Source organism: Harpia harpyja, chromosome 20 (genome assembly GCF_026419915.1).
Source record: "Harpia harpyja isolate bHarHar1 chromosome 20, bHarHar1 primary haplotype, whole genome shotgun sequence".
Lineage (NCBI taxonomy): Eukaryota > Metazoa > Chordata > Aves > Accipitriformes > Accipitridae > Harpia > Harpia harpyja.
Window position 1 is genome coordinate 6,771,410 of NC_068959.1, and position 23,997 is coordinate 6,795,406.

Consider the following 23,997-nt stretch of genomic DNA (forward strand, 5'->3'; position numbering starts at 1 on the left):
GACGAGGCGGCGAGGAAGGGTGGCGGGTCTGTGGGAGATGGCAGCGGGGCGAAGCGCTGGGCGGTGGGTCGCCGGCTCCTGTCAGCAAGCTTAACCGAAGCATATCCGCCTTCATCATGAGAAAAGACCGAGTTTCATCCTGGATGGAAATGCCACAAAGACCAGCTGTTTCCTAGAGGATGCGGGGAAATGCAAAGCGACACAAAAGTAAAAATAATAAACCCAAAATGTGCTAATTGCTTAGGCCAGGGTCGGGCTGCCCGGCGCTGCGTGGGGAGCCGGGAGTGCTGCAGCGGCAGCGGTGGCCTCCAGGAAGCAAAGAGCCGCTGCCAGTTATGACTTTATTCGTTTTCACATTTAGATATTACAACAAAACTCTTAATGACAAAGGATAACAAGTACTATAGGAGGAGAGGAAAGAAAGCCGTGTTCTAACTGGTTTGATACATAACCGTGAACTTCCAGAGACAAGACTCAACGTGAGTTATAAACACTCACATACGCTGACTGGTAGGAAAACTTCTCACCTGCAAACACCCACACACGCACCCACAAAACACATGCTCACACACACAGACCACACTTCTGTACTCGCACATAACCCATGTTGTAATCTACTTGCTTCAAAGGCAGCCCACTGAAACATTGAATGCTGCTGTAGCAACAACAGGTACCAGGCTAAAATATTGCAATATAAATGAAGTGTTACTTGATACACAGGTTTTTCTTCAAAGACACACATGTATTTGCAAGTAGGGGACCCAACGCTCTGTTTTCGTGAGGGAGGAATGTCCTCTCAACACCAACACTTTGTAAGGAAAAATGAGACTGCACGTAGACTGGGAAGAGTCATTTTAAAGGAGGATGATGATAAATAGCTTAGCTTCAATGTTGAGTTCCAGTAAAAAGCCCAAACAAAACAGAGTGCATTGTGAACGGAGCAGGCACAATTATTGAACCCTGGGTTTTAAAAGTTGAAATACTCCTTTGTTGCTGTGGAAAGACAGACAACACTGTTGCCTCACGTCTTAAAACCAAAACAGACCAGCTTCATTTCATGCTCACACTTATCTCGAGACTGTAAAGAAAAAAATGCCAGAAATAACACAAGAGTGTGGGGAACGGTATCAGGTTTGTACACTCTAATTTTAGTACACCTTTAAGACAGCAAAAGTACGATTGTCTCAACAGCACTTCAATATCCCACACTACAATTGCTCTTCAGCAGCAGGAGTGTCTGAAGATGAGCCAGCATTTGCTCGTATCATGGTTGCATTGTTCATGCAACGCTCTTGATGCAGATACAATAGGATCTGATTCCACCCCCCCATCAAGATGGTGCAAAAGAGAGAAAATAAACTTCTGCGGAGTCGAATGATTGTAATGTTCAAAAACCAGGTGCCACACCAGTGCTTTCCCCAGAGTGAAGGAGGGGATCTTAACAATGGCTCTAATGAAGTAACCCTTCTCCACAAGGATGCTTGTGGGCAATTTACAGGTGAACCTTAGAGACAAAGTGCAGCTGTCCTGGCTGGTTGGGAGTGCTGACAGCCAGCCAGGGCACTCAGATGCCTCTGTCCTCTTTCTGCTGAGGAATCCTGCCTGTGCCCTGAAAGTGTCGGGCTTTGCTAGTACGTTTCTATCCCTTGCATAAGGGCAAGGACTTGCAGCTACTTTGGAATTTTGTTTTTCAACTATTATTTTATTTATAGGGCTCTTTCTGGGGCCCTGTCTCAGATGGGGCTGTGTTTCCAGGCAGAGAACTGTTTGTGAAGCACTGGAAACAAGAGAGCCTGGGTCCTTTGGATGCATGTCACCCAGCAAGCAGCCTGAATTTAACTCAGCCGTCTGTCACCTTCCACCCATGTGAATGCTGGTGGAGACCTCCAGCAGCATGGGGCACATGCAGCCTTCCTTCTGTCAGGGAACCACCAGTTCAAAAACCAGGGCAAGATAAGGGCAGGAGAATTTGGTCTGGCCTACACTCCGTTGGCTGTCCTACTTCCTTGGCCTGGCTCTCCAGCATCTCCTGCCAGAGGATTCTTACTGAGTCATAACAATTACTTAAAGATGTTTAAATTCCTGGCAACTTCAGGGGACACCAGTAGAATTCAGGGAATTCATTGTCACATGCAGTTTCCAATTCCACATCCTGAGCCAGTTTGGCTCAAGCTGGTCCGGCTTTGTGCCTCTTTTTGCCATGGAAATCACAGCCATGTCATCCTGCTGACGCGAAAAGGGAGGGGAACATTAAGCTCTCTGCACAGGCTTAGAGAATCTGATTGACAGGCATGCATTTCCCATGTGCTAAATAAATCTCTCCATTACACTTGTGCGGAGAACTATAATTAAGACTTGGGAAAGTCATCCATAAGGACTCACGTCAGGAAACGCATAAAACCCTCTGCTGGAAAAGAAATACAGTTTGGGAAAGCAGTACGTCTGACAGGAAACACAATTTAAAGAGTCCAAACCAAACCCTTGGCTCTGTGCACAGAGGTGTGGCCCACAAGCAGAAACTCCCCGGTGCTAAGATGCCCTGGTGCAAGGAGCTCTGCCAGCCACGGATGGGCATGTGGGAGAAGAGATGATGACAAGCTGTTCAGATGAGCCTCTTCACCCAGACTCCTCTGGTGGTGACGTAACTGTGCTCTGTGGCTGAGCTCTCGGATTGTGAGCAGGATGGAAAGAAGTAGGTGGGAAGTGGTGAGGCAGCAGCGCAGAAATCTGTAGAGAGGGGCTGTGGAGGTTCCCCAGAGCTCTGAATTCACGTGGTACCTTTTAGAAACAAAAGGCCCAAGTGATGGGATGTTTCCTTAGCAAATAAATGTTCCTCAATCCTCCAGAGATAGGTACACTGTGCTGGCGGCTCTGCAACAGAAACTGGAGAGGAGCCCATTGGGCAGAGAGGAAATGTCATGGTGCAGAACAGTCCATCCAGGAGAACTGGGGCTTGAGCCCTGGCCAGGTGCCGCCCTCCACGTGCTCAGTGATGCCAACACACAAGGGGATGCAACCCAGGGCACCTCATTGCTGGAGCTCTGTTCCTTCCATTGTTTCCAAAACCCTTGCAGCAACTTGAAAATAAACATTTCACTCCCTACCACTTTGATCCTTTTCCTCCCAGCAAACAACCCATTTTCACTCTATGTTTAGAAGCCAGCTGAAATTAACACAGCTTTGCTTTAATTTCTCACTCGAGCAACAAATGATCTCAGCACTGCTCTGGGAGAAGGGGAAGGCAAGAGCAGCAGACCTGTGAGTAACCAGGTCCCAGCACAGATCATATAAAACCCTGTTTTTCACAGGGCCTGCAAAAATAGTTGCTGTTTATCTCACTGGGAGGACTGTAGCCATCAGCTGCTGACCTACTCAGCACTAGCTGTGTTGAGATGGCTAAAGTAATCCTGGTGATATGGCAGATTGACAGGTTTTCCCCCAGCAGAGATGAGAGGGATGTGGGTCTTGCTTGCAGAGGAGATGGAGAGGCTGGCACCTACCTGGAATGAAGTGTGCATGAACATTTACGAAGATCCCTCAGGATGTCTCCGTACACCTCTTTTAAATGTCCTGCTCTTGCTCCTAATACCACTAGGGATTTCTTCCCTTTGATTCTGCTCCACAGCTCAGCAGCTGACATCATGAGGAGAGGAGGAGGAAGCAATCCAAGGAAAAACATTCAGACTGCACACCAGGAAGAAACTTGAGACTAAGACAGGTCTATTTATATCTGACCTGAAATGGGCTTTCTGAATGGGAAGCTGATCTGAGTGGAGGCTGGATGCTAGGCAGAAGGTGCTATAGTGCTGAACACAGGCACCCACTTGCCGGCAGAATGCATCTGTCTGAGCCGCAGGAAGAAAAGAAACATGAGGAATCAGCGAGGTGCTCCTTCCAGTCCTGGCACGGGGAAGCTGCAGCTGGAGGTGCAGCGTGGGCCATCATGCTGCGGTTCCAAGGACATTAGTGTTCCCCATCCGTTCGGGGTAGGTTCCCTGCTGGGGTTGGGCATAGGTTGAAGGAGAAGCTCTGAGTGACCCTGATGACATGCCTTGAGGGTGAGAGGGTTGCCTCAGCAGGCGCCTCCAGGGCCTGATGCCATTAGTACTGCTCAGAGAAGAAGGAAGCGTGGAGAGTGGGGGGACTGGCCCCCTCTCCAGGCGGGGTGCAGCTGCCATCCTCAGAGTGTTCTGACAGCTCCCCGTATTCACTGTTGTAAAAAGTCTGGCCTCCGACTTGGGACCCATATGATGGCCGACATCTGCCCCGCAGGTCCGACTGTTCCCCTGGCAGCTCCGCAGTTCGGCTGGGCCCTTTACTGCTGTGAGGGAGAGAGACATAGAAGATCAAACTGAGCACTTCTGGAAAGCCTCTGTCCTGCTTAGAGAGATCCCAGCTTCAGGAAACACCATCTGCTAATGCACGGGGCAGAGGCAGGGTCAGGAATGGACCTACACCTCCATTTCAAAGCACAACACTAGGCCTTGTTCTAAACCTAAGCACAGCCTGTATGTTTTGTGAAAAATCTGCACATAACCCAGTGACAGAGTTATTTCAGCTCTTCTAGATACCTTCGGGAAGCCCAGGGAAGGGTTGGAACCCCAATGAGCAGGGAGAGACAAGAGACATTGCCTCAATTGGTCCTAGACCTGGCAGGAGTCACAGAAACTGATACAAACCAACAGCCAGGATGGGGGAAAGGAAATGAAGGAAGATGACAAAGAAGATGTAGGAGGAAATCAGCAATCCCATCTCAGCACCTGCAATACCAGGTGACTGGCAAGAAGTCACAAGAGCGAGGGCAGGGACACATTCAAGGAGAGGTTTAAGGGCAGTGTTTTCCAGGAGACAGGACACCCAGTAGCCCATGTTGTAGGAGACAACAGGAACGTGCCTTAAGGAAAAGAGGACAAGGACAAGAAGCAGGAGACAGTCTGATACAACAGCAGAGAGACCACAGGGCTATGGCTAAGGGAAAAGACAATGACCAGTCTGATTTCATGTTGGGAGGCAGAGGAGGTGAGGAAGAGGCTTCGGACTGGCCTTGTCTACACATGAGCTGACATGGCTCGCTCAACACACTGTCATGGAGACAAGGTCCCAGGCTGCTCCAGCACCAAGCAGAGATGAGCTGGACAGGTTCTCGCCCAGTTTCCAAGCCTGGTGCAAGTACATAACCATCCATAACATCCTCAGCACCGAGAGTGCCAGCTCAACCTGCCAGGCTCAGTACCGGCACGCGGGAAGTCCTAAGGCCTGTACCATCCCCGCAATGCCACATCGGGGCCCTGTACCACATGGGTCAGGGCTGGGAGAGGGAGGTGGCAGCCACATAGTTTCCATCCATCCCACCTGCCACTGCTTGAACAAGCCCTGACATATTTCACCAGAAAATGTCAATAAGCATTGAAAGTCTTATTAACACCGTCACTCCACTGTGCCTCATTATCTTAATGGACACATTCTCATTGAATGGGCACAGTTCATATTTTTAAACCCTAGGAAGCAGCAGGCAGGTCTGTTCTTCGTGCATTTTGCCTCTCATTAATGTGTGCATGGACTTATCTGGCTCAGGGCCCACAGCCCTGCTGCTGCTGAGAGCCCCAAGAGGTATACCCTACGGGGAGACACCAAGAGCTGCCTCCTAGTCTCACTGCATTTGGCAGCAGGGAGGTCTGAGTGGCTAGACTTAAGGAGTACCTGAATCCACCTTCTTTTCTGTGTCGGTTTTCTATCCTCTCAAATTCCTCAGATGCCAGAACCATCCCACTGTCTGTCTGATTGTCCTGGAAGGAAGCAACAGGAGTTATCAGTAACATCCCTGTCGACTGATCAGAGTGGGAAGGGAGGAGGAATCATTCAGGAGATGAGATCATGTGTATCTGTGATGGGAAAAAAGGAGTAGGGGCACTTTACCAGCATGCTTTACGGTCTTGCTGGAACTGATTTTCTTAGGTGCTTTCTTAAAAGCAGTACGTACAAAGGTAGGATTTGTGTGTGCAGTTCAATACCACTTTTTTGGGGAAAAAAAGAGCGCTCCCTACCTGGAAGATGTATTACCATTAAATCTGTGAGAGGTGAGATTTTCCTCTAAGACTAAGGACACAACTTAAGTTTTGCCACTATAGAAGTACCAGCCCAGTTTGGAGAGGCCAGGAGGGTTCCTGCTGCACACTGCCATGTGGGTCAAGATAGGGGAGGTACAGACAAGCACTCTGGATTTACCTAGTCCTGGCTGGATTTCAGCATGCTTAACCAGGCCATGTTTACAGATTTGAGAAGGGTGAAGAGCAGGCTTTTCACTGAGGTCCTTTATAGTCCTTGCTTGTAGATCTAACCTCCCTATTTCACACTCAGGCAGTACAAGCTGTGCTGTAGAGAAACCCCTATGTGCCAGGTGGAGAAATGAATGTGCATAGGACTGGACGGACTGAACAGGAATGACACAGACAGACTGACATTAGATAGGAGTGATCTTCCTTCCATGATCTTAACAGCAAAGGTGTCAGGAAACAGCTGAACATTTTTTTGCCCCCTGCTCTACCCCATTCAGGTGCTACTCACCGGGTGTGCCTTGTACATTGTATGTGTCATGGGAAACTCTTCAAATGTCTTTATCCTGGATGGACACCTGATCTGATTTCCTCCCGTCAAACAACCAGGGAACGAGACACAGTTGTAGTATCTGCCGACAGAAGCATACTGTATTCAGTAAAAACCAACAGAGTCAATGCCCTGAATAAACAGAACCTGAACCCAACCTCCTCTCCCTGCAACCAAAGTATGCAGGGAGGCATATGACCCAAATGGTGGATTTTGGGAGGGGAATGGGGTCACCTTAGGCCTCTTAAACCCATACTACTTCTGCGGTGGGGAGCACCCAGACTTCCTGATTGCATCAGGCCCTGATTACCTCTGGGATAAGTACAGTAATGTTATCTAGATCCCAGGCATCACACTATCACAGCTCCCAGGAGACAAGAAGCTTAGGCCTAATTGTTCAGGTTAGTTAGGAACAGACAGGATGAAGCTCCTGCACTAGCAGAAGGGCAGAGACTCAGCTGAAACCTTCTCTCCTCATCTACCCGATGGGCCACAATGCCTTTAGTGGGACCTGTAGCTGCAGGCAGGAGAAGGAATGTCACAGGCTTACACATCAAGGGCTCTTTCTCATCAGCAAAGGAAAGTGATTTTGCTTTTATAAGCAAGATGTTATGGTGTAAATGCTTGGATCACACCTGATCACCTGGGGTTTTTTCAGCATCTTGCTACAGGGTTCTCCCCATATGTCTCAGGCTCCCTTACAGCTCAGGCTGCTGGCTGCCTACTGGGTGCTCTCTGCCCTTTTCAGAGGGGATTCACCTTGCTGCTAGGCTGTGGCAGCGTATCCTCATGTCAAAGTCCTCTTCATCTGAGTTTTGCTGGGCAGAGGAAGGCACCTGGGAGAAACCATCATCTTCTGAGCTGTGAGAGTCGTTCAGCGGGATGTAATCCTTCCCTTCCTGGTAGGAAGAAGAGTGAGTGGCCTTACAAGAAGGGGAGGGCTTTCCCACAAGAAAGGGCTTTACAAGAAGAAGCTGTCAGAGTTGGGGAGGAAAATTTCTGGTTCATGTCTTTTGTTTCTCTGGGACAAAATATCTGGCTGGAGATTTCTGTGCCCTCTGTGTTAAGCAGCTGTGAATGTTGCAGGTACAGGTAGGTGTGTGTGAGCAGGAAAACAACCCAGTCCTATGGCACCTACAGTTCTCTAGCCTACATGGGCAGAGCAGTGTGCTCCACGGGCACATCATTGCAGCTTAGTCATGCCTGTGCTGGGATCCAGTGCTCAAAGGTTAAAATTAGGGACGTCGGGATGAGACAGTACTCACATTTAAGCATTTAGCTATCATCTTACGAAATGGAACATCAAGAAAATATTAAAATCAGAGCTGCACACTCATCACAGTTAAAAGTCCTGGTGAGTTACTGCATGGCAGTGATTAGTAATAGTTTCATAGAAATTTGTATATCTGACTGCTGTAATGGAACAGTTGTTTGGTTCACATGGCCCTGACATTTAGATCTAAGGATAGAGTTTCAGAAACTCTGGTGAAGTCCTGGTTTTCATTATGCAGGCGTGTGGGAGGCTGGAGTGTCAGGGCCTTGACTCAGCTGAAAAATTTCAAATAATCATCTGGGTATTAGGATGGAAATACTGGAATGATGACTGAGAGGGCACCCACCCTGCAAAGAGTGGAGCTATATTAGGATGCAGCTGGAGGGCTATTGCAGAAATGAGCTCTCCAGTAGCTCTGGGAAACAGATGTCCAGGAAACCCTGTGTTATCCCTTGGCCTATGCAAAGGTATTGCATTGGCCAGGGAGTCAGAGGAGGGCACAGTGAGGGAGCTAGCAGTGCGAAAAGAGAGAGCTGTCTGGAGCTGAGCAGGGACACAGAGAGGTTTTCACCTGCTGGACGTTTTCCTGAAGAAGGTTCCCCAGTATCTCCACCAGGTCGGAGAAAGTTGGTCTCTCCTTGGGATCGCCATGCCAGCAGCTCAGCATTATACGGTAACTGCCAAGAAGAGATGCTGGTTTTATGCCACAGAAACCCCTTCCTACTGCACTCAGCAGCTCCTACCCATGTGGTGCCCACTGGGACAGCATGTACCTGCACCGTGAAGGAAAGCTCGGCACCCCCCAGCACATTGGCCATGTGGACCTACTGGAAAGAGGGTTGGTTCATTATGCACTGAATATAACAGTGCACAAAGAGCTAATTCGGACACCTCTGATACCCTTCGGAGCAGGAAAGCACATTGCCCACCTACAGACCCATCCCAGTGTGGGTATGCAAGGGTACCTAGATAGCCCTGATTCAAACCCATCTGTCTTGCCCTCCAGGCAGCGGCCTGGAGTGAAGGGTGTGTTGGCTTGTCCCCCATGCTGGCTGAAAGGTCTTTGCATCCCACAGAGGGGCCTGCCCTGCCCTATGCTGGGATCTGGGAAGTTTCTACCATCTAACAGAGGGCTTTGCTCTGACCAATGCTGGGATCCGTGAGGTTTCTGACTCACATTTCTGCTGTGGCGTACTCTGGGGCTCTCATCCTGGTACCGTCTTTGAGCCTCTGGCAAAACTCCTCATTGATTTGGACTCCAGGGTACGGAGATGCCCCTAAAGGAGGTTCAAAGAGGAGTGGGAACATGAAATGTGCCATCAGAAACCAGTCCTTCTGAGACTGCCCTTCCTCCCCAAACACTGGGAGATGTGGTCACTTCTCATAAACAGCCCATGTCCTCGGTGCTGCCTGAGACAGGCTCCTCTGCCTCAGTGAGCTGGAGGCCACCTCTGCATGCCTGTCTCCCCATCACTCTGTTCATGGGTGGATATGGCCTCCATATTTTTTTTGCCTACATTGATGTCTCTTCCCATCACCCTCATTAGCACTCACCTAGCGAGAAGATTTCCCAGAGGAGGACCCCAAAGGACCAGACATCACTCTGGGTAGTATAGACCTTGTCAAAGATGCTCTCTGGAGCCATCCACTTCAGTGGGAGACGGGCCTGCAGGAGGGAGAGGCAAGGCACAAGCATTCAGTTAGGGACATGTCCAGGACAGCCCTTCTTGTAGCAACAGGATGAAAGGAATGAAAGAAAACCAGAGCCGATAGCCCTGCTCCTCTCTCCATGGAGGAATGGAGGTTTGGTTAGGCCAGAGGGAGGGATGAAGACACTGAAAGGGGGAGGAAAGAGTATAAAGACTAAGTTAACAACAGGCTGAGGGGCAGAAGGAAGGAGACAGAGGTCTGCTGGTGGAGGAGGAGGATAGCACATACATCATTGGGCCAATGGTTCTGGGTCCCGGCCACACAAGTGGTTCCACTCCTCCTTTTTCACCTTTTCCTCAGTTTATTCCATCCCCAGAGTAGATTATGAACACCTCAAGGAGGCCTAATCTGTATAGGGTTTGAGAAGATGGCACTCACACTGCCTTTCCTGACATAGTCAGGGTCCTTGTAGATGTCCCGTGCCAGGCCGAAGTCACAGATCTTTACCACGTTGTTCTCTGATAGCAGGATATTGCGAGCCGCCAGGTCTCTGTGGATACACTGAAGGCACACAAAGAGGAAGGGGCAAAATCAGAGGGACAGTAACCACCACCAGAAAGTACGGAGCACCCCCCTCCCCTCACGAACCTGAGCTGTAATGGGGGAATGGTGGAAGTGGGAAGGAGCTAAAGATAAGAATTTCAAAAGGAGATGGTTAAGGAGAGGTTGAAATGCAAGAGGACTAATTTCCCATCTTTGTGTACAGAGGGCTACCTCAGACTTCCTGAGAAGTGAGGCAGATCACTGAATCTCTCTCTGTGTCACCTGTAAAGTGGCTGTAGGCAGGCCTTCTCTGGTCAGGCATGCACAAAAGAAGAGGGGAGCGAAGGAAAGAGTGAACTCACCTTTCGGGATGCCAGGAACTCCATGCCACGTGCCACTTGGAAGCTGTAGCAGATCAGGTCTTCCATTGTCAAGGGACTTTGCCACAAGTCATCCACTGTCCAGGAGTACAAGAAAATGATTAGACAGTGAGCGGTCTTTTGTCATCCTTGCCTCTTTCCAGGACTGTGGGATACAACCAGCCCCTTGGTGAGATACAGCTAGTCCTCAGTGCTGACTGGAGTAACCAGCTCCCCTCTAGGATTTTCTGCTTAGGTGGCAGAAAGCACATGGCAGGAACCCGCTCAAGTATGAGGAGAATGAGTCTAGCCTCCAGCACACATCAGTTAGAGTTGTGGGTAACAGGGCTGGAGGGACTTTGAAAGTCAGCTCATCATTCCTGTCCTAGGGAGGACCCACTGAGATCTCCCTCAATTGTCCTTTCTTTAGGCTAAAAAAATCCAAAGGTATTTAATCTCCCTCCTGGGTTTTGAGAGCCTATTACAAGAGACAACAGATGACTGTAATAGCCCTGTTCAGGGAATTGACATGCAACAGTGGAGTGATCAGCTCCAAGGCTGGGTCCCAGCTCCCCACTGTCATGCCCTACCCATTCCCCAAGCTAGCCAAGTCTGGCATTTCTTTGGTGGGCCAGGTGAGGAGCCGCTACCAAGGCTGCAGTATTACCTTCTTGGATCGGCTGCACTGTCTGGCTCTTGTGCATCAGAAAGCGGTTGAAGATAGCGCTGTCGCTAGTCCCAGAACGACTCCTCCTGTCTGCTCTCACTGCCTCCACAATGGACTGGACCTGAATACGCAGCCTGGGAGACTTCTCCTGGCAAGGAGACCAAAACAAAAACCTCAGCAGGCAACACACACTGTAACCCCTGCACCCATGAGCTGCACAGTCTTTTCCTGTTCTCAGACTGTAATTCTGGCCTGGAAGCACCTATCTTCCATTGCAGAAAGAAATTACTTCCCCGACATGCACATGAACCAAGATCACTGTGTAAAGTTGATCTGTTGCTAGACAGAGGGTGTCTTTGTCCCACTGTCACATCATGTTTCAGGCTACACGTCTTCCTTCCCTAAACATGGGACAGGTTCCTAGGGGCAAAGGAAGCTACTTACCCTGTAAGGACTGAATCCTTCCCGCTTGGTCCGCAGATAGTTGGAGAGGTTTCCATACTTGCAGAACTCAACAATAACCATGAGAGGACCTGGTGAGGAGACACCAAAGGTCAGGGGAAGAGGTAAGGGTTTGGGATGGTCAGAATTTGCCCCAGCTCATGTTATGTGCAGCCCCGCTGAGCTGTGGCACCTGCCCTAAGTGCACACAGACACACCGATAACATCCCCACAGTCCCTGTGGTCACACATGTGGCCAGCAGAAAGGACACAGGGGATGAGCACTGATCTCTGGGAGCAGGCACAGCCTGCTGCCCTGGGATATTTACCATTGGGTTTGGTACAGGCACCCAGCAAATTCACCACGTTGAGGTGATTCCCGATGTGAATGAGGATCTTCAGCTCTGACATCAGTGCCTTGTGCTCGCTTGCAGTAGCTCCCTCTGGAAACACACAGACCATGTCATGATGCCTCCTCATAGCTTGTCACTCCCTCTCACCACCCTTCTCTTAGCAGAGTGTTAATGTGAGTCTTGCTGAGGAGACGGCAACCCCAAAGTCTTAGTACATTTTGTTATTGCATGTTTCCATATGAAATATCAGAGCCTTGTCTGGAGCTCCCAGGATTCCTGCTGTAACACGTAGGGTGCTCCCTGCAGGTGCAGGAACCCAGAGCAAAGGACAACACAACCTGTGCCCAGCACATTTTTCCTTGTGATAGTTGTGCAGGGAAAAAGATCACTTGAGGCTTACATACACATTTGAATCTCTGCCCTTTTGGCCTCCAAACAGAGATAACAAGCCATAAAACAATTTGAAGGAAAATTAGAAACAAAAGGCATTTGAGTCTTTTGATCATGACTGAAGATAGAAGCTGTCTCAGCTCAAACCCAGAATATCTTTTTATGATTCCTCTCCAATAGCAAACACAGTGTTGTGCCCCTGCCAGCTCTCTGTACTGCATTTTCTCTGAGTGCCTAATTCGCACCAACTCTTGATCCTCTGTTTTACCCTCAGGGTTTGTTCTCTGGTTTTGTGTGCCTTTTTCAGACTTCTCTGCTTCCCCATATGCATTTTGCCTTACTTGGGAGTTTGTAAATTTAGTCTGAGAGACAGTAGCATCCTCTTGAAATGCAGCTGATGGGCGAGGTGAGAGCCACACCTCAAAGGACTGTAAAGCAACCTTGCATGGCCAGGCTTCTCTCTGCAATTGCTGTGCAGATCATCTGTATGCTTGCAGTGATTAAGCGCTGCTGAGATGAGCCATGACTCAGTTTCCACATACAGGCTACTGCTGGCCAGAGACTGCCTCAGTATTTTGTTGGGTGCCAAATTACAGAATAATGTTCTGGATGCCTGTTTGAAAGAGTGGCTATAAAAGCTTAAAATCTCACTCTGAATTGACCAGGCTTTGGGTGCAAAGCCAATCTAGCCGTCAGAGCTGGGTAAGAGCTGCAACCTGCTTCCTTACCCAGCTCTGAACCTGGCCCATAAACACAAAATACAGGCACATTTGGAAGAAGGCAACTGGGAGCAACATTTCCTTGAGTGACCTGCCAAAGAGGGGCTCTGGATTCTTGTTCATCCTTTGAGACAGTTTTCATTCTTTGCATTTGCAGACAGCTGAATTTCCTTGAAAGCCGAGTTCCCCAACTTCCTGCTGTCTGCTCTGCCACTTGCCTCCCAGTGCAGCTGAATTGGGCTAAAGCATGCACGAGGGGAGGCCAAGAGGATCAACTGTGTTGAGGCCAAGAAGCCATAAATTAAAAGGCTGGCTCCAGCTCCTCTCCCCTAGTTCAGGGCGGGCTCAAGCAGAAGCAACCAGGAGTGCTTGTGGGAGAGAAAACATTTTCCAGGGTGTTAACAAATGCCTTATGCAAAAGACAGGCATTTACAGGGTGGACATTCCCTGGCAGATGCCTCATTCTTTGCTGTCCACACAGACTGCATATTCTGCTTCACTGTCCACATACCTTTCAGCATTTTGACTGCTACGGTCTCACAGCTGTTACTTTTATTGATTCCAAACGCTGATGCTTCCACCACCTTCCCAAAGGCACCGTGACCCAGAACTTTACCTATGGGCAAGGAGAGAGGCAGTGTGAAGGAAGGCAGGTGCAGCACAGGCAGAATGGAATGAAAAAAACAAAAAACCCAACAGGAAACCATGGGAAGAAGAAAGAAAAAACATCATAAAGGAAAAGGAAGGAGTGGAACATGTGCCCTTCCCAGGTGGCTGCTTGCTCTGTCGGTGAGAATAAGAGAAAGGATGGTGGGAGGAACTGAGACAGAGCTGGCATGGACAAAGCAGAGGAAGGAAATGGCCCTGCAGAAGTGAGGAGCTGTTTGTTGCCCTCGAGCAAGGCATGTGGGAAAGGTAAATGTGACACCTTGCAGCAGAGCAGCCAGGGGTAATGTCACTGCTCTGTGCCTCAAAGGTAGTCTGCAGCCCTTTTAACTCTCAGAGGCAGAGGGAAGAGACTGCAGGTGGGTGTCTCAGCATGAGGAGGATAATGGATGCAGTCTTGCTCCTGAACTTGGGGTACCTGCTGTGGACTGGGCTGTTCTGTCCAGATTGCTGCTTGGAGAATATGGGGATGTGCTTTAAAGCATGCCCAGGGATCTTCCAGTCTCAGTGATGCCTATGTGGGTAAACTGGGAGAGCCTGGGCTTACAGTTGGCTCAGACCTGTCCATAGTCAGACCCAAAGAGATTTCCTAGGCACAGCTGGGCTTTAGGGACAGTCTGGGGAAGAAGATGGGAGTCCTGAGGCAGAGCGAAGGTATTAAATACATAGAAGTGTGTAAGAAACCTGGAGATTGAGTTTGAAGGGCTGGTGGGAAGCCCTGGCTGCAGCATGCAGTGGCAGGGAGGGAGTCTGGCTCACCTAGGCGCAGGCGGTCTCGTGGGAACTCCCACTTGCTGGAATCATAGGGCAGGTACTCGCACTGCTCCTCCAAGGGCACCTCGCCAGGGTCCATGATGATGGAGAGGTAGCCCGTCTTGATGTCAGCGTGGGCAGGCTGCAGGAATCAGTCAACACAAAGGGTGAGGAGATGCCCTCCCTGCACTGGGTGCTGACTCCCAGAGGGGACCTGCTTCCCCCTGGCAAAGGCCATTCCCTGTCACCTCCTTTACCACAGCCCTTATGCACCCTGTCCTTGGTAGTGAGAGCGCTTGAAGCATCACTCAATGACCTCCTTTCAGCAGACGCTGTCATACAGCCCCACATCACAGCAATGGTGTTGCCCCGAGCTCTGCTACACCACCTCCCCTTCCCTGGGACAGAGACAGTCACTTACCCTTTTGATGTTACAGAAGATGAGGATAAGGAGGATCCAGAAGAAAACAGCGATAACCCCAGTCCCAATCAGGATGACAATCTCCACATTGGTCCTGTCATCAGAGCCTGTGGGGCAGGAGGGAAACCGTAGCTTCAGAGATTCCCATTCTGTGCCCCAGCTCAGCCATCTCTTGTGGCCTGCTTCAGGACGTGGGGAGACTGGGGAGGTGTGTTTGCCTGAGCTAAACATGCTCTGGACTACAGGTCCTCCTGTGAAAGCACCATGCCACCAGCAAGGCCTAGGGGCTTTCACTGCCTCCTGCTGCCTGGTGTCACAGGGAAGAGGCATGGGACCTTGGCCACACTCCTACTCCACTCCTTCATCCCCAGGGGTGTTGTGGCTGCTGGTACCTTCCACAGAAACGCTGGCCGAGGAGTTCACACAGCCCTTAGCATTGCAGACGCTGCACAGGTAGAGCCCAGCATCCTCCTCCCTCACCCTCTGAATGCTCAGCCTCTGGTTGAAGTCTGCCAGGTCAATCCCTGTAAAGCACAGAGGGTTGTGGTGGTCACTCACAGGAAGGGGGGATTAGTATACTGGACTCATTCAGGCTTGAAATAAGGCTCCTATTTTTTGGCTGGTTCATTTTAGATGGCAGAATGAAATTGCACCAGCTGGTCGAGGCTCTCTTCTGGGGCCTGATGGCCCCAGAAATACCCTGGAGGGGCCTTCCCCAGGCAGTGTATGGAGGGGACAAAACCCCTGCAGACAATGCTGGATGGGAATGGTGCCTAGGCAGTCCAGCTGGTGTGTCAAGCTCTGCTTCAGCTGCAGGACCTGTTCCTTTCCCTCTGCAATGTGCCTGGATTCTTTCCATGTTCCTTCCATGGGGTCTGGGTTGGTCCCTGCCTGACCAGCGATGCCAGACACTGGGCTGAGAGTAAGAAGATGAATGATTTATATCTCTCTGCTCTCCAGCTGAATACGCACATGCACAGACAGTGCTGAGCCAGAGCCTAGGGCATAGACTTGGCCAGTAAGACTGCATCAGACTGGGATAGAACATGATTAAAACCAGAGTTCAGCCAATTCAGAGAATGGGTGCCTTTAACTGGGCACAGCAACTCCCAGAACCCAGCAGTGTTCAGCTCTCCAGCTGCCGGACATGATGCCCTGCCTCTGATTCACCCCCAGCCCACTGTACCTGACACTTCTTCCACCAGTTTCTCATCTTTGTACCAGCTGATTTCAGGAATGTGGTTGCCGTCCACCTTACAGCGCATCTCTATGGAATCGCTGATGTTCACCCAAATGTCTGTCAGGTTCTGCTTGAGGCGGGGGATCTCCAGGGCTGGAGGAGCAGCACAAAGAGGAGGAGGGGAAAACGGGAAACTGATTGATCAAAAGAATATCTGTGTTCCTGGGGGGCTTTGGGTCTCTGACCCCTGCTGAAGGGTGTCTTGAGAACCCAGGTGCCCTGCCTTTGCCACCTTGAGTTTAGCTTGCTTGCGTGGCTTCCCCTGGGGATGGAATGGCAAGCTGATGGCAGCAAGAGCACCAGCTCTCCTCTGTCACTCCCGCCTGCCCTGTGGACCCTCACCCTGCACAGAGATGTATTTCTTGTGGCAGTGCTTCTCCCGGGTCTTCCTGTTCTGCACCTCACACACATAGTCTCCCTCCTCGCCCAGGGAGATGTTGGGGATGGTGAGCAGCAAGGTCGCATCGTTGGAATCAGGCTGGAAGCGCAGCTCCCCCTGCATCTTGGTGGCATAGTGGTGGACGTTCTTGCAGTCCAGCACGAGAGGGTTGCCCTCCTCGTCGTGGAGCTTGGAGAGGTTCAGCCGATACCACTGCAGGTTCTCGTAAGTGTAGTTATCTGCATTGCAGCTCAGCTGTAGGTCCTGCCCCTCTATGGGCTCTTCTGAGGGCTGGGACTCAATCTCGAACCCATCTGGAATGGCTTTCAGGAAGGAAATGAACATGTGAATGAGTTTTCACGGCTGAGCTGCCAGACACAATGAAATTGTCTCCATGGGCTCAGCTCTCTGAGACCCCACTGTCCTCAGCCAATCTAGAGCAGAACTGTGACATGCAAACTGCTAGCAACCAACAGCTTAAGCCCAGCGAGTGCTAAGGGATATGCTGAAGTCCCAGGGTCAAATTAAGATGGGGTCACAGGTGAAACAACTCTAGGAGGTCTGAATTAGGCTGTTACTGCTCTCAGCTCAGCTGCAGCATTCTGGATTGCACACACACCTGCTTTTACAAGTGCAAGCAGTTACACAGCCAGGCTGGACAACTGCACATGCAGAGCATTACTGGAGCAGTGATTGCAGAGGTTCATCTGCCTCCACAACAGCTGGTGGCTCTGACAGCACAGGTACTACCCATGAGCCCAGGCTTCTGGGATCTGTCCAGAGAGGCAGGAAGATAAGCCCGTGCTGTGCCCTTGCGAGGCTCCCTGTCCCCAGCAGGCAGGGACAGACTCCTGCCAGCACAGAGTACCGCTGGCAAGAAACTTATGAAGCCCCATATGAGCCACGAGTCCAGCCCACACTGCTGGGCTCTCAGCTTCCTCCCAGCACCAAAATCCTGCGGGGACCCTGCCGGGGGGCTCGGGCCAGCAGGACCCTGCCTGGGAGCGGCTCGGGCAGTGCCACTAGAGGATGCTCTTGGACCAGGCACGTCCCCAGCCCAGGGAGCTGCCTGGGCCTGAGCCAGCAGGACCTCCCCAGCCCCAGGACCTGCCAGGGCTGCTCGAGGATCTAGGCACAGGCAGCGCTGGCTCAACCCCAGATCTGCCTGCCAAACTCTGCCTGCGCTATCTGCTGCCAGGGCTCCAGGCTTTTGCCACCCAGCAGAGCTCTAGGGTAGCCCTGCTTTCCTGCTGGCTTTCCAGTCACTGTTTCAAGGTGCTGTGAATGACAGGACCCGGCAGGTCTAGGGACCTGCCTATTTCAAGCAGAGAGCTTGGCTGATGCAGGTGGAGGGGATGTCCGCAGTACTCACTGGTCACGTAGAAGTAGATCAGCCGCTCGTCTCGACCCACTTTATTAGAGGCGATACACTTGTACATGACTGAGACGTTGGCCTCCTGGATGGCCAGTTTGCTGACTGTCTGATGGGGGAAGAGAGCATGAGGAGTTAGGAAGAGCAAGAGGGAAGAGAAGTAGGATCGGTGCTGCTCTCTGGCAGACAGCAAAGCACACAGCAAGCCTGGCTCCAGGCAGCAGCTGTACCTGGGAAAGGGTTATGCAAAAATAGCCCCTTATTCAATAGCCCTTTGTGTATTTCAAGCCTCATCTGCTGGCTCTAGCAACAGCAACATGTTTTTATTCCTGATCTCTGCTCCTTTTTACGGAGCGCAGCCAGCACAGATGCCTCTCCGTGGGAGCAAACTTCTTGCTAAGCCCCTCGGGTCACCACGGGGACAGACCTGTGCCCAGCAAGGGGGGCATGAACATGATGCAGGGCTGAGGGGATGGCTAAGCTCCTGCCAGGCTTTGTAACAGTGGGGAGAAAGGGAAAGGACACCAAGGCTTTGATTCTCTGAGCGCTCTGCAATGAAGTGACTGTTTAGTGTCCCACAGAGTTCAGTGAAGTTTACAGGTACTTACAGACCTGCAAGCACTCCTTTTATCCATAAGGGGAAATCAAGCCTGTGAAAGCATCCCAGCTCTCACCTGTTCAGGAAGAGCTGTCACCTTCTCCCTTTAAATTCCAAGTGTACATAGACATGGTCCTAAGAAGCTTCCTCCTCCTCGCTCCTTCCAGCAAGACATGACCAAGATTGGGCAAACAGCCAGGCTGCTGTCCTGGGAGCACAGACCCAGGAGATGCTGCCTCCAAATAAACCAGGAAAGGCAGCTGGGGAGTAAGACTGCTCTCCTCCTCCCAGCTCACACTGCACACATGTGAGATGCCAAAAGTGTTACAAGCACTCCCCTTAGAGGAGATCTGCAGTTTGAAGAGCAGGTTTCTCCACCCTCCTAGTTTAAATGACACGATAATCACATGCAAAAATCCCTCTAATGAGACAATGTTTAAAATGCAAAAAAATTGCCTTCCTACAGGGAAACTACTTTGCCTTTACTATTCATCCCATAGACTCTGGGAAACATTTCCACTCTAAGTGGCAACGCATTAGTCTGTGTTAATCAGAAGAAATAGTAATTCATTCAGTGTAGTCAATACAGCTGAAGTGACCTTATTACTAGTACTTTTGTGCATTGCCATTTCCGTTTCTTGGGGTTATTCAATATAGCTGAAGTGACCCTGTTGCTGGCACTTCTGTGTGCTGCCTTTCCTGTTTCTTGGGGATTTTCCTTCTAATCTGCATTGTTACGTTTGAGTTGGTGTTTCTGGATTTGACATCATTCTGCTGTCTGCAGTGCATGGCTGGCCTTTCCGGACAGAATAAAAACCAGAGGAGGATGGTAAGACAAGACAGGCAGAAAGGAGAAGGAGAGGGAGAGAAAGCAGATTTGAGGACATAGCATCCCACTGCAAGTGGAAGAACTGTCTTCTCCCAGAGCTCTTGCATGTCCCTGGGCTGCACAACCGAAGCTGGACCTCCAGGACAGTTACAACCAAATAGATGGAATGAGAAAGACAGCTCAGGAATAGGAGGAAGAGAATGGGGAAAAAAGGGAAAGATCAAAAGGGACCAAGACAAGAGTCACATCTAGAGAGGGACACAAGGGCTTCTCACCCAGGAGCTCCCATCACTCCTGCTTGTCTCCCCAGGGGACACCAATCCCTGCCTCTCCTTTCAGCTGCTCTGGGAGGAGCAACATCTGCCCCTGCCACCCTTCTGGCAGAGCGATGAACTCCCGGCCAGGCCAGGGGACGGGAAGTGCCTTTGGAGGTGTGTAGGAAAACAGGAAGTGACTTTCGGAAACAGGGGCCCATTTGTTTGTTCTGCATCCCTCTGCGAGCGGCTGGTGCCCGACACCAGCAGGAACAGGAATCCCGTCATGGTGCAGACCTGACACTTGCAGCTACCAGAGAGACAGAAAGAAACAGGCAGCAAGCAGTGTCGGGTGTTTGCAGGTCACATGCTGCAGTGAGGGAGAGATGTTCCTTCCAGAGAGGAAACACTGTAATGGAGAAGTGGGCTCTGTGGGGCACATGTGCTCTCACTCACAAACATGCAGCGGGTGGACGCCAGCATCTCCATACCACCCTCGCCCCACTGGGATGGGGACACTTGGATGAAATGTCCCACCACATGCATGCACGTTCCTGAGGCCAGAGATTTCCTGGTCAGTCTGTGACTCCTGCTGTCCCTTCCCAGCTGCCCAGGCTGCTCTGCAGGGTTTGGCTCTCCCAGAACAGCTCATGCAAGAGTACTCGGAAGTGGCCACGGGAGCCCCCACAGCAAACATCTCCCATGCCCTCCCTAGCTGGGTGCCCTGCATTCAACAGCAACCAGTGTAAACCCTCCTGCGCAGTCAGCCCCAGCAGGAGCCTCTCTGCACGCAGGGTAATTTCTCAAAGATGACAGCTCTCTCTCGCCCTGGGGCTGCCTGGTACTGCGGAGCCCCAGGGCTGAGAACAGCCACTGATGATTTACTTTAGAAGCAGAGGTGTGAAGCCCTCCCCAAATCTGGCTCTGCCAGGCTTATTTCCAGGCCACTTTTGCTGGCTGATCACAAAGGACCCCTCCGAGGGTGCCTGCCTCCAGCTCCCCACTCCAGGACAGGCTTGGGGCTACAGCCTCACCTTGTTCCGCCCCTCCACGAACTCCACCCAGGTGTCAATGCTCTCGATGGGGTTCACCGCATCCTGCTGCGACACATCTTTCCAGTCCTTGCATTCAGGCATCCGGTCCCGCTGATGCCGCCTTGCTGCCCGGTGCCTGCTATTGCTAATCCGGCAGCCAGGGAGGAGCAGGAGAAAGAGGAGAGAGATGGAGAAAGGTTCAGCTGGGAAGAAGGCAGCAAAAATAGCTTTGTGTCTGAGAACTGATGCCCCTGTCCTCTGACTGCAAAATTTCATGGGTCTCTTGGTTACATAGTTTTAATGTGCTTTATAAGGGTGCTCTGCAATCACTAGTGAGGCAAACATTATCTATAGATATGAAAATTGAGGCAGGGGATGGATACTGGTGTCCCAGGCAGCGTCTTCACTCTCAGGCCTGTGGTTTCATCCTTCCCTGCTAGGGGTGGAGAAAGGCTGGAGTGAAATCCATTCACGTGTGTCCGGGGCAGTTCTTGATGCCACTTTGCTGAGCAACAAGGCCTTAAACCCCTGCTGGGACTGTGAGTCAGGGATGTCACAGTCTGGCTGGGTGCTGGCCTGGAGAGCAGATGGTGCAGCATCCGAGGGTGTACTACCCAAGGGTGCACCTGCTGCCCCTGATTCAACAAAAATCAGGAGGGAAACATCCCAAGTAGAGATGCTGCTGGTTTCTCACAGGGGCATGGTAGCACCTTTTTGGGGCAAAGGCAGGCAAGGGGACAGAAGAGCCCTGATCTGTCAGGGACCCAGGATGCTGCAACTTCAGGCTGCTTCTGAAATGCAGGTGGGGCAGGGAGATGGGAGGATCTGCCCAAAATCCAGGGTGGGAGGTGTGGAGGGAGAGGGCTTACAGTGACAGGGAAGCAGGGGGGAGCTGAGCACCCAAAAGCAGTGGCAACGGTGCGTGCTGGCAGCGCGGGGCAGAGCGCTCAGTGGGGCGAGCACGTCAGCGAACTCCGTAAACAACAGGAAGCTCAAAAGAAGCCTCCTGCATCCTCTGGAGCTATGCTAGGCAGAAATATGGTGGCCTTGGGAGACAGTGCTTATAATTCATGGGCCTCTGCTTCCTGACAGGGCCACAGTGCACTTGCATGCGATGGAGAGCTTTCTGGTGTCCCTGGCTCGGCAACAGCCTGCACAGGGCTGCAGGACCTGGCTTCCTCCAGGCACCCTGATGTCCTCTGCCCTGACTGCTCTGGCTACAACTCCCCAGCATCCCTTTTCCTTCTTCCTGTGAGGTTGCTGCTAAAAAATGCCACTGCAGCCCTGCCTGGTGCTGCCCCAGCTTCCCAGGGCACAGGCAGTGGACACGCACCCTTCCTGCCTACCTGTTGGCGCTGCCTGCACAAACACCGTCCAGGCAAACCACCCCAGCAGCTGGCAGAGATCCGGTGCTTCCCCTGGATTCAGCCACTCTTTCCCGCACACAGCAGCTCTGCTCCCCTCTGCTTCCATCATTACCCAGCAGAAGACGAAAGACCAAAAAAACACAGGACCTTGGGGCAGGAATGGAGTGAGCCCCAGCTGCTGTCTCAGGGTCTCACCAATGGGCTGTGACAATCGCTCCTGCAATCTGCCTCAGTTTCCCCATTAGCACAGTGGTTAGTGGTTTTATTGCAGGTGCTGTGAGGTGTGGCTGGGCATCCCCTGCCAGACACAGATGACCAAGGATGCAGGGGAAGCTGTGGAAGCGCTTGGTGTCTGGGGCCAGTCAGGCTGGGCAAAACTCCCATGTGGAGCACAAGTGTCTCCGGTGGGCTCCACTCTGCCTCTTTACAGGGTGAGTGGGAGTATGGTGCTCTGAGTTATCAGTTGGTGCTGTCCTCCTCCTGCAATGTTATGGCTGGGAGAGCAAAAGCAAGACAGGATCTGGGATGCAGCCACAGTGCCCAAGTAGCCCATAATGTCATGCTGGTGGCCCGGTAAGATACAGGTGTTGGAAGAAATGGCACTTACAGGCTGCGTCGGGAGAACATCCGACAGGGCATCCACGGCCTCCACTGCCATTGGATCACCTCTGGCGCTGGGATGCCATAGACTGTGCAGGTGAGGGCCTGGGGGCTCCTCCGGGAGTAGATGCTCGGGGAAGAGGCTTCCTTCTCATGGATGCGTGGAGGAACTGCAAGGATCAGAGTGACAGTGTGAGTGGCCGCAGGCTAAGCTGCTGCATCCCCAGGCCAGGCACAGCCCTCCCCAGGCCCATCTAGAGACTGGGCACTAAAGCACTATGGCTCTCAGGGCAGCTCCTGGGGAGCTCAGGCCTGCAAGGCAGAGCAGGTTATACTTAGGCAGATTCTAGTGATGTAATTTCTCCTTCCTCTGCTGAGTGTGATGTCTGGATGCTGCAGGGCTCAAAGCACTGTCTAGCAGCCCCCAGCACAAGGCTACAGAGCCTGCTGGAGACAAATCTCCAAGCAGCAGTTGCCCTTCCAGCACTTTTTGTGCTGGCACCTGGTTCCTGCACAACAGGGACCAGCTTCTGCCAGGGGAAAACTCATTGGGAGCTTCAAACCCAGAGGAACTGCTTCAGCTCCAGGCTCCATGTGTGTTGCAGCCCCCCTGTGCTCAAGTTCGCATCCGTCAGGGTCACCCTCAGCAGCATCTCCAACTGCAGCTGGGAAATGGCCCCTGAACAAGGACACATCCTGCCCAGAATGATGGAGCCAGGAAGAAAACTGTGCTGTATTGCCCAGGCCACAGGGAACCAGCCTTGCTGTAACCAGAGCATCCCTCAGCAATGGGGGAGGAGATGATATTGATACCAACTGCTTTAGGACAGCAATGGGGACTTGGTCTCGGAGCAGCCCAAAGGCTGGGGCCATGGGCTTAGTGCTCTCCCCCCGGCCCCAGCCCTGGCCTCCTCCCTTACCATTGACAACCAACTGGAGGCTGATGTGCTTCTCCAGCCCCGCCAGCCTGTTCCGCAGAACCAGAGTGTACGTCCCAGCGTGCTGCTCCGACACATCCTTGATCTGCATTGAAGATTGAGATTGCTTGGGAATTAGCTTCCCGTCCTTGTACCTGCGGGGAGGCAGAGAGAAAATGCAGCCATGGGGAGGAAGTGTCCCACTGGCAAGCTGGGCAGGGGTTTGCTGGTCTCCACTAGAGTGCAGTCAGGGCACCCCTCGCTAGCACTGGAGACCTCTCTGGAGAGACCCCTGGGCTTTTCCAGAGTTACAGGTCTGTGCATTGTCTCGTATGGATGTGTGTGGGGTTGGGGATGTCGTAGCTCCGCCCTGAGCAGTATGCAGGTGCAAAGCTCCCAGCTCCCAGCTCCCAGCCAGCTCTGGCAGAAGCGCAGCACAATGCAGTGCACAACACGGTACACAACCTGGCCCACTCTCTTGCTCCTCTGGGCAGCCATGATCCGCGCTGCAGGGGGATGAGAGGGGCAGCTCCTGTGGGAGCTCCACTTGGCCCCTCCAGACAGTGCAG

The 23,997-nt window shown here is 51.8% G+C and overlaps 1 protein-coding gene across 3 annotated transcripts in view; it reads right to left on the reverse strand.

Moving 5' to 3' along the window:
- Window positions 1–327: 327 nt before the first annotated feature.
- Window positions 328–23,997, reverse strand: part of FLT4 (fms related receptor tyrosine kinase 4) — a 60,339-nt gene continuing 36,669 nt past the window's right edge. Inside the window, exons 9-30 of one of the 3 annotated variants that reach the window (XM_052816665.1) lie at window positions 23,432–23,583; window positions 22,519–22,681; window positions 20,545–20,689; window positions 17,830–17,938; window positions 16,421–16,780; window positions 16,025–16,171; window positions 15,231–15,362; window positions 14,839–14,945; window positions 14,424–14,559; window positions 13,510–13,614; window positions 11,866–11,979; window positions 11,540–11,628; window positions 11,096–11,243; window positions 10,432–10,526; window positions 9,965–10,087; window positions 9,431–9,542; window positions 9,054–9,153; window positions 8,448–8,553; window positions 7,363–7,439; window positions 6,565–6,685; window positions 5,701–5,786; window positions 328–4,321 (exon numbers count right to left, since the gene is read on the reverse strand). In XM_052816665.1, coding sequence (XP_052672625.1) covers window positions 4,102–4,321; window positions 5,701–5,786; window positions 6,565–6,685; window positions 7,363–7,439; window positions 8,448–8,553; window positions 9,054–9,153; window positions 9,431–9,542; window positions 9,965–10,087; window positions 10,432–10,526; window positions 11,096–11,243; window positions 11,540–11,628; window positions 11,866–11,979; window positions 13,510–13,614; window positions 14,424–14,559; window positions 14,839–14,945; window positions 15,231–15,362; window positions 16,025–16,171; window positions 16,421–16,780; window positions 17,830–17,938; window positions 20,545–20,689; window positions 22,519–22,681; window positions 23,432–23,583 — 2,947 coding nt within the window. In that variant the 3' untranslated portion in view covers window positions 328–4,101. Of the gene's footprint in view, window positions 4,322–5,700; window positions 5,787–6,564; window positions 6,686–7,362; window positions 7,503–8,447; window positions 8,554–9,053; window positions 9,154–9,430; window positions 9,543–9,964; window positions 10,088–10,431; window positions 10,527–11,095; window positions 11,244–11,539; window positions 11,629–11,865; window positions 11,980–13,509; window positions 13,615–14,423; window positions 14,560–14,838; window positions 14,946–15,230; window positions 15,363–16,024; window positions 16,172–16,420; window positions 16,781–17,829; window positions 17,939–20,544; window positions 20,690–22,518; window positions 22,682–23,431; window positions 23,584–23,997 lie in introns of all 3 variants that reach the window. The other 2 variants (XM_052816664.1, XM_052816662.1) reach the window with 2 other exon arrangements.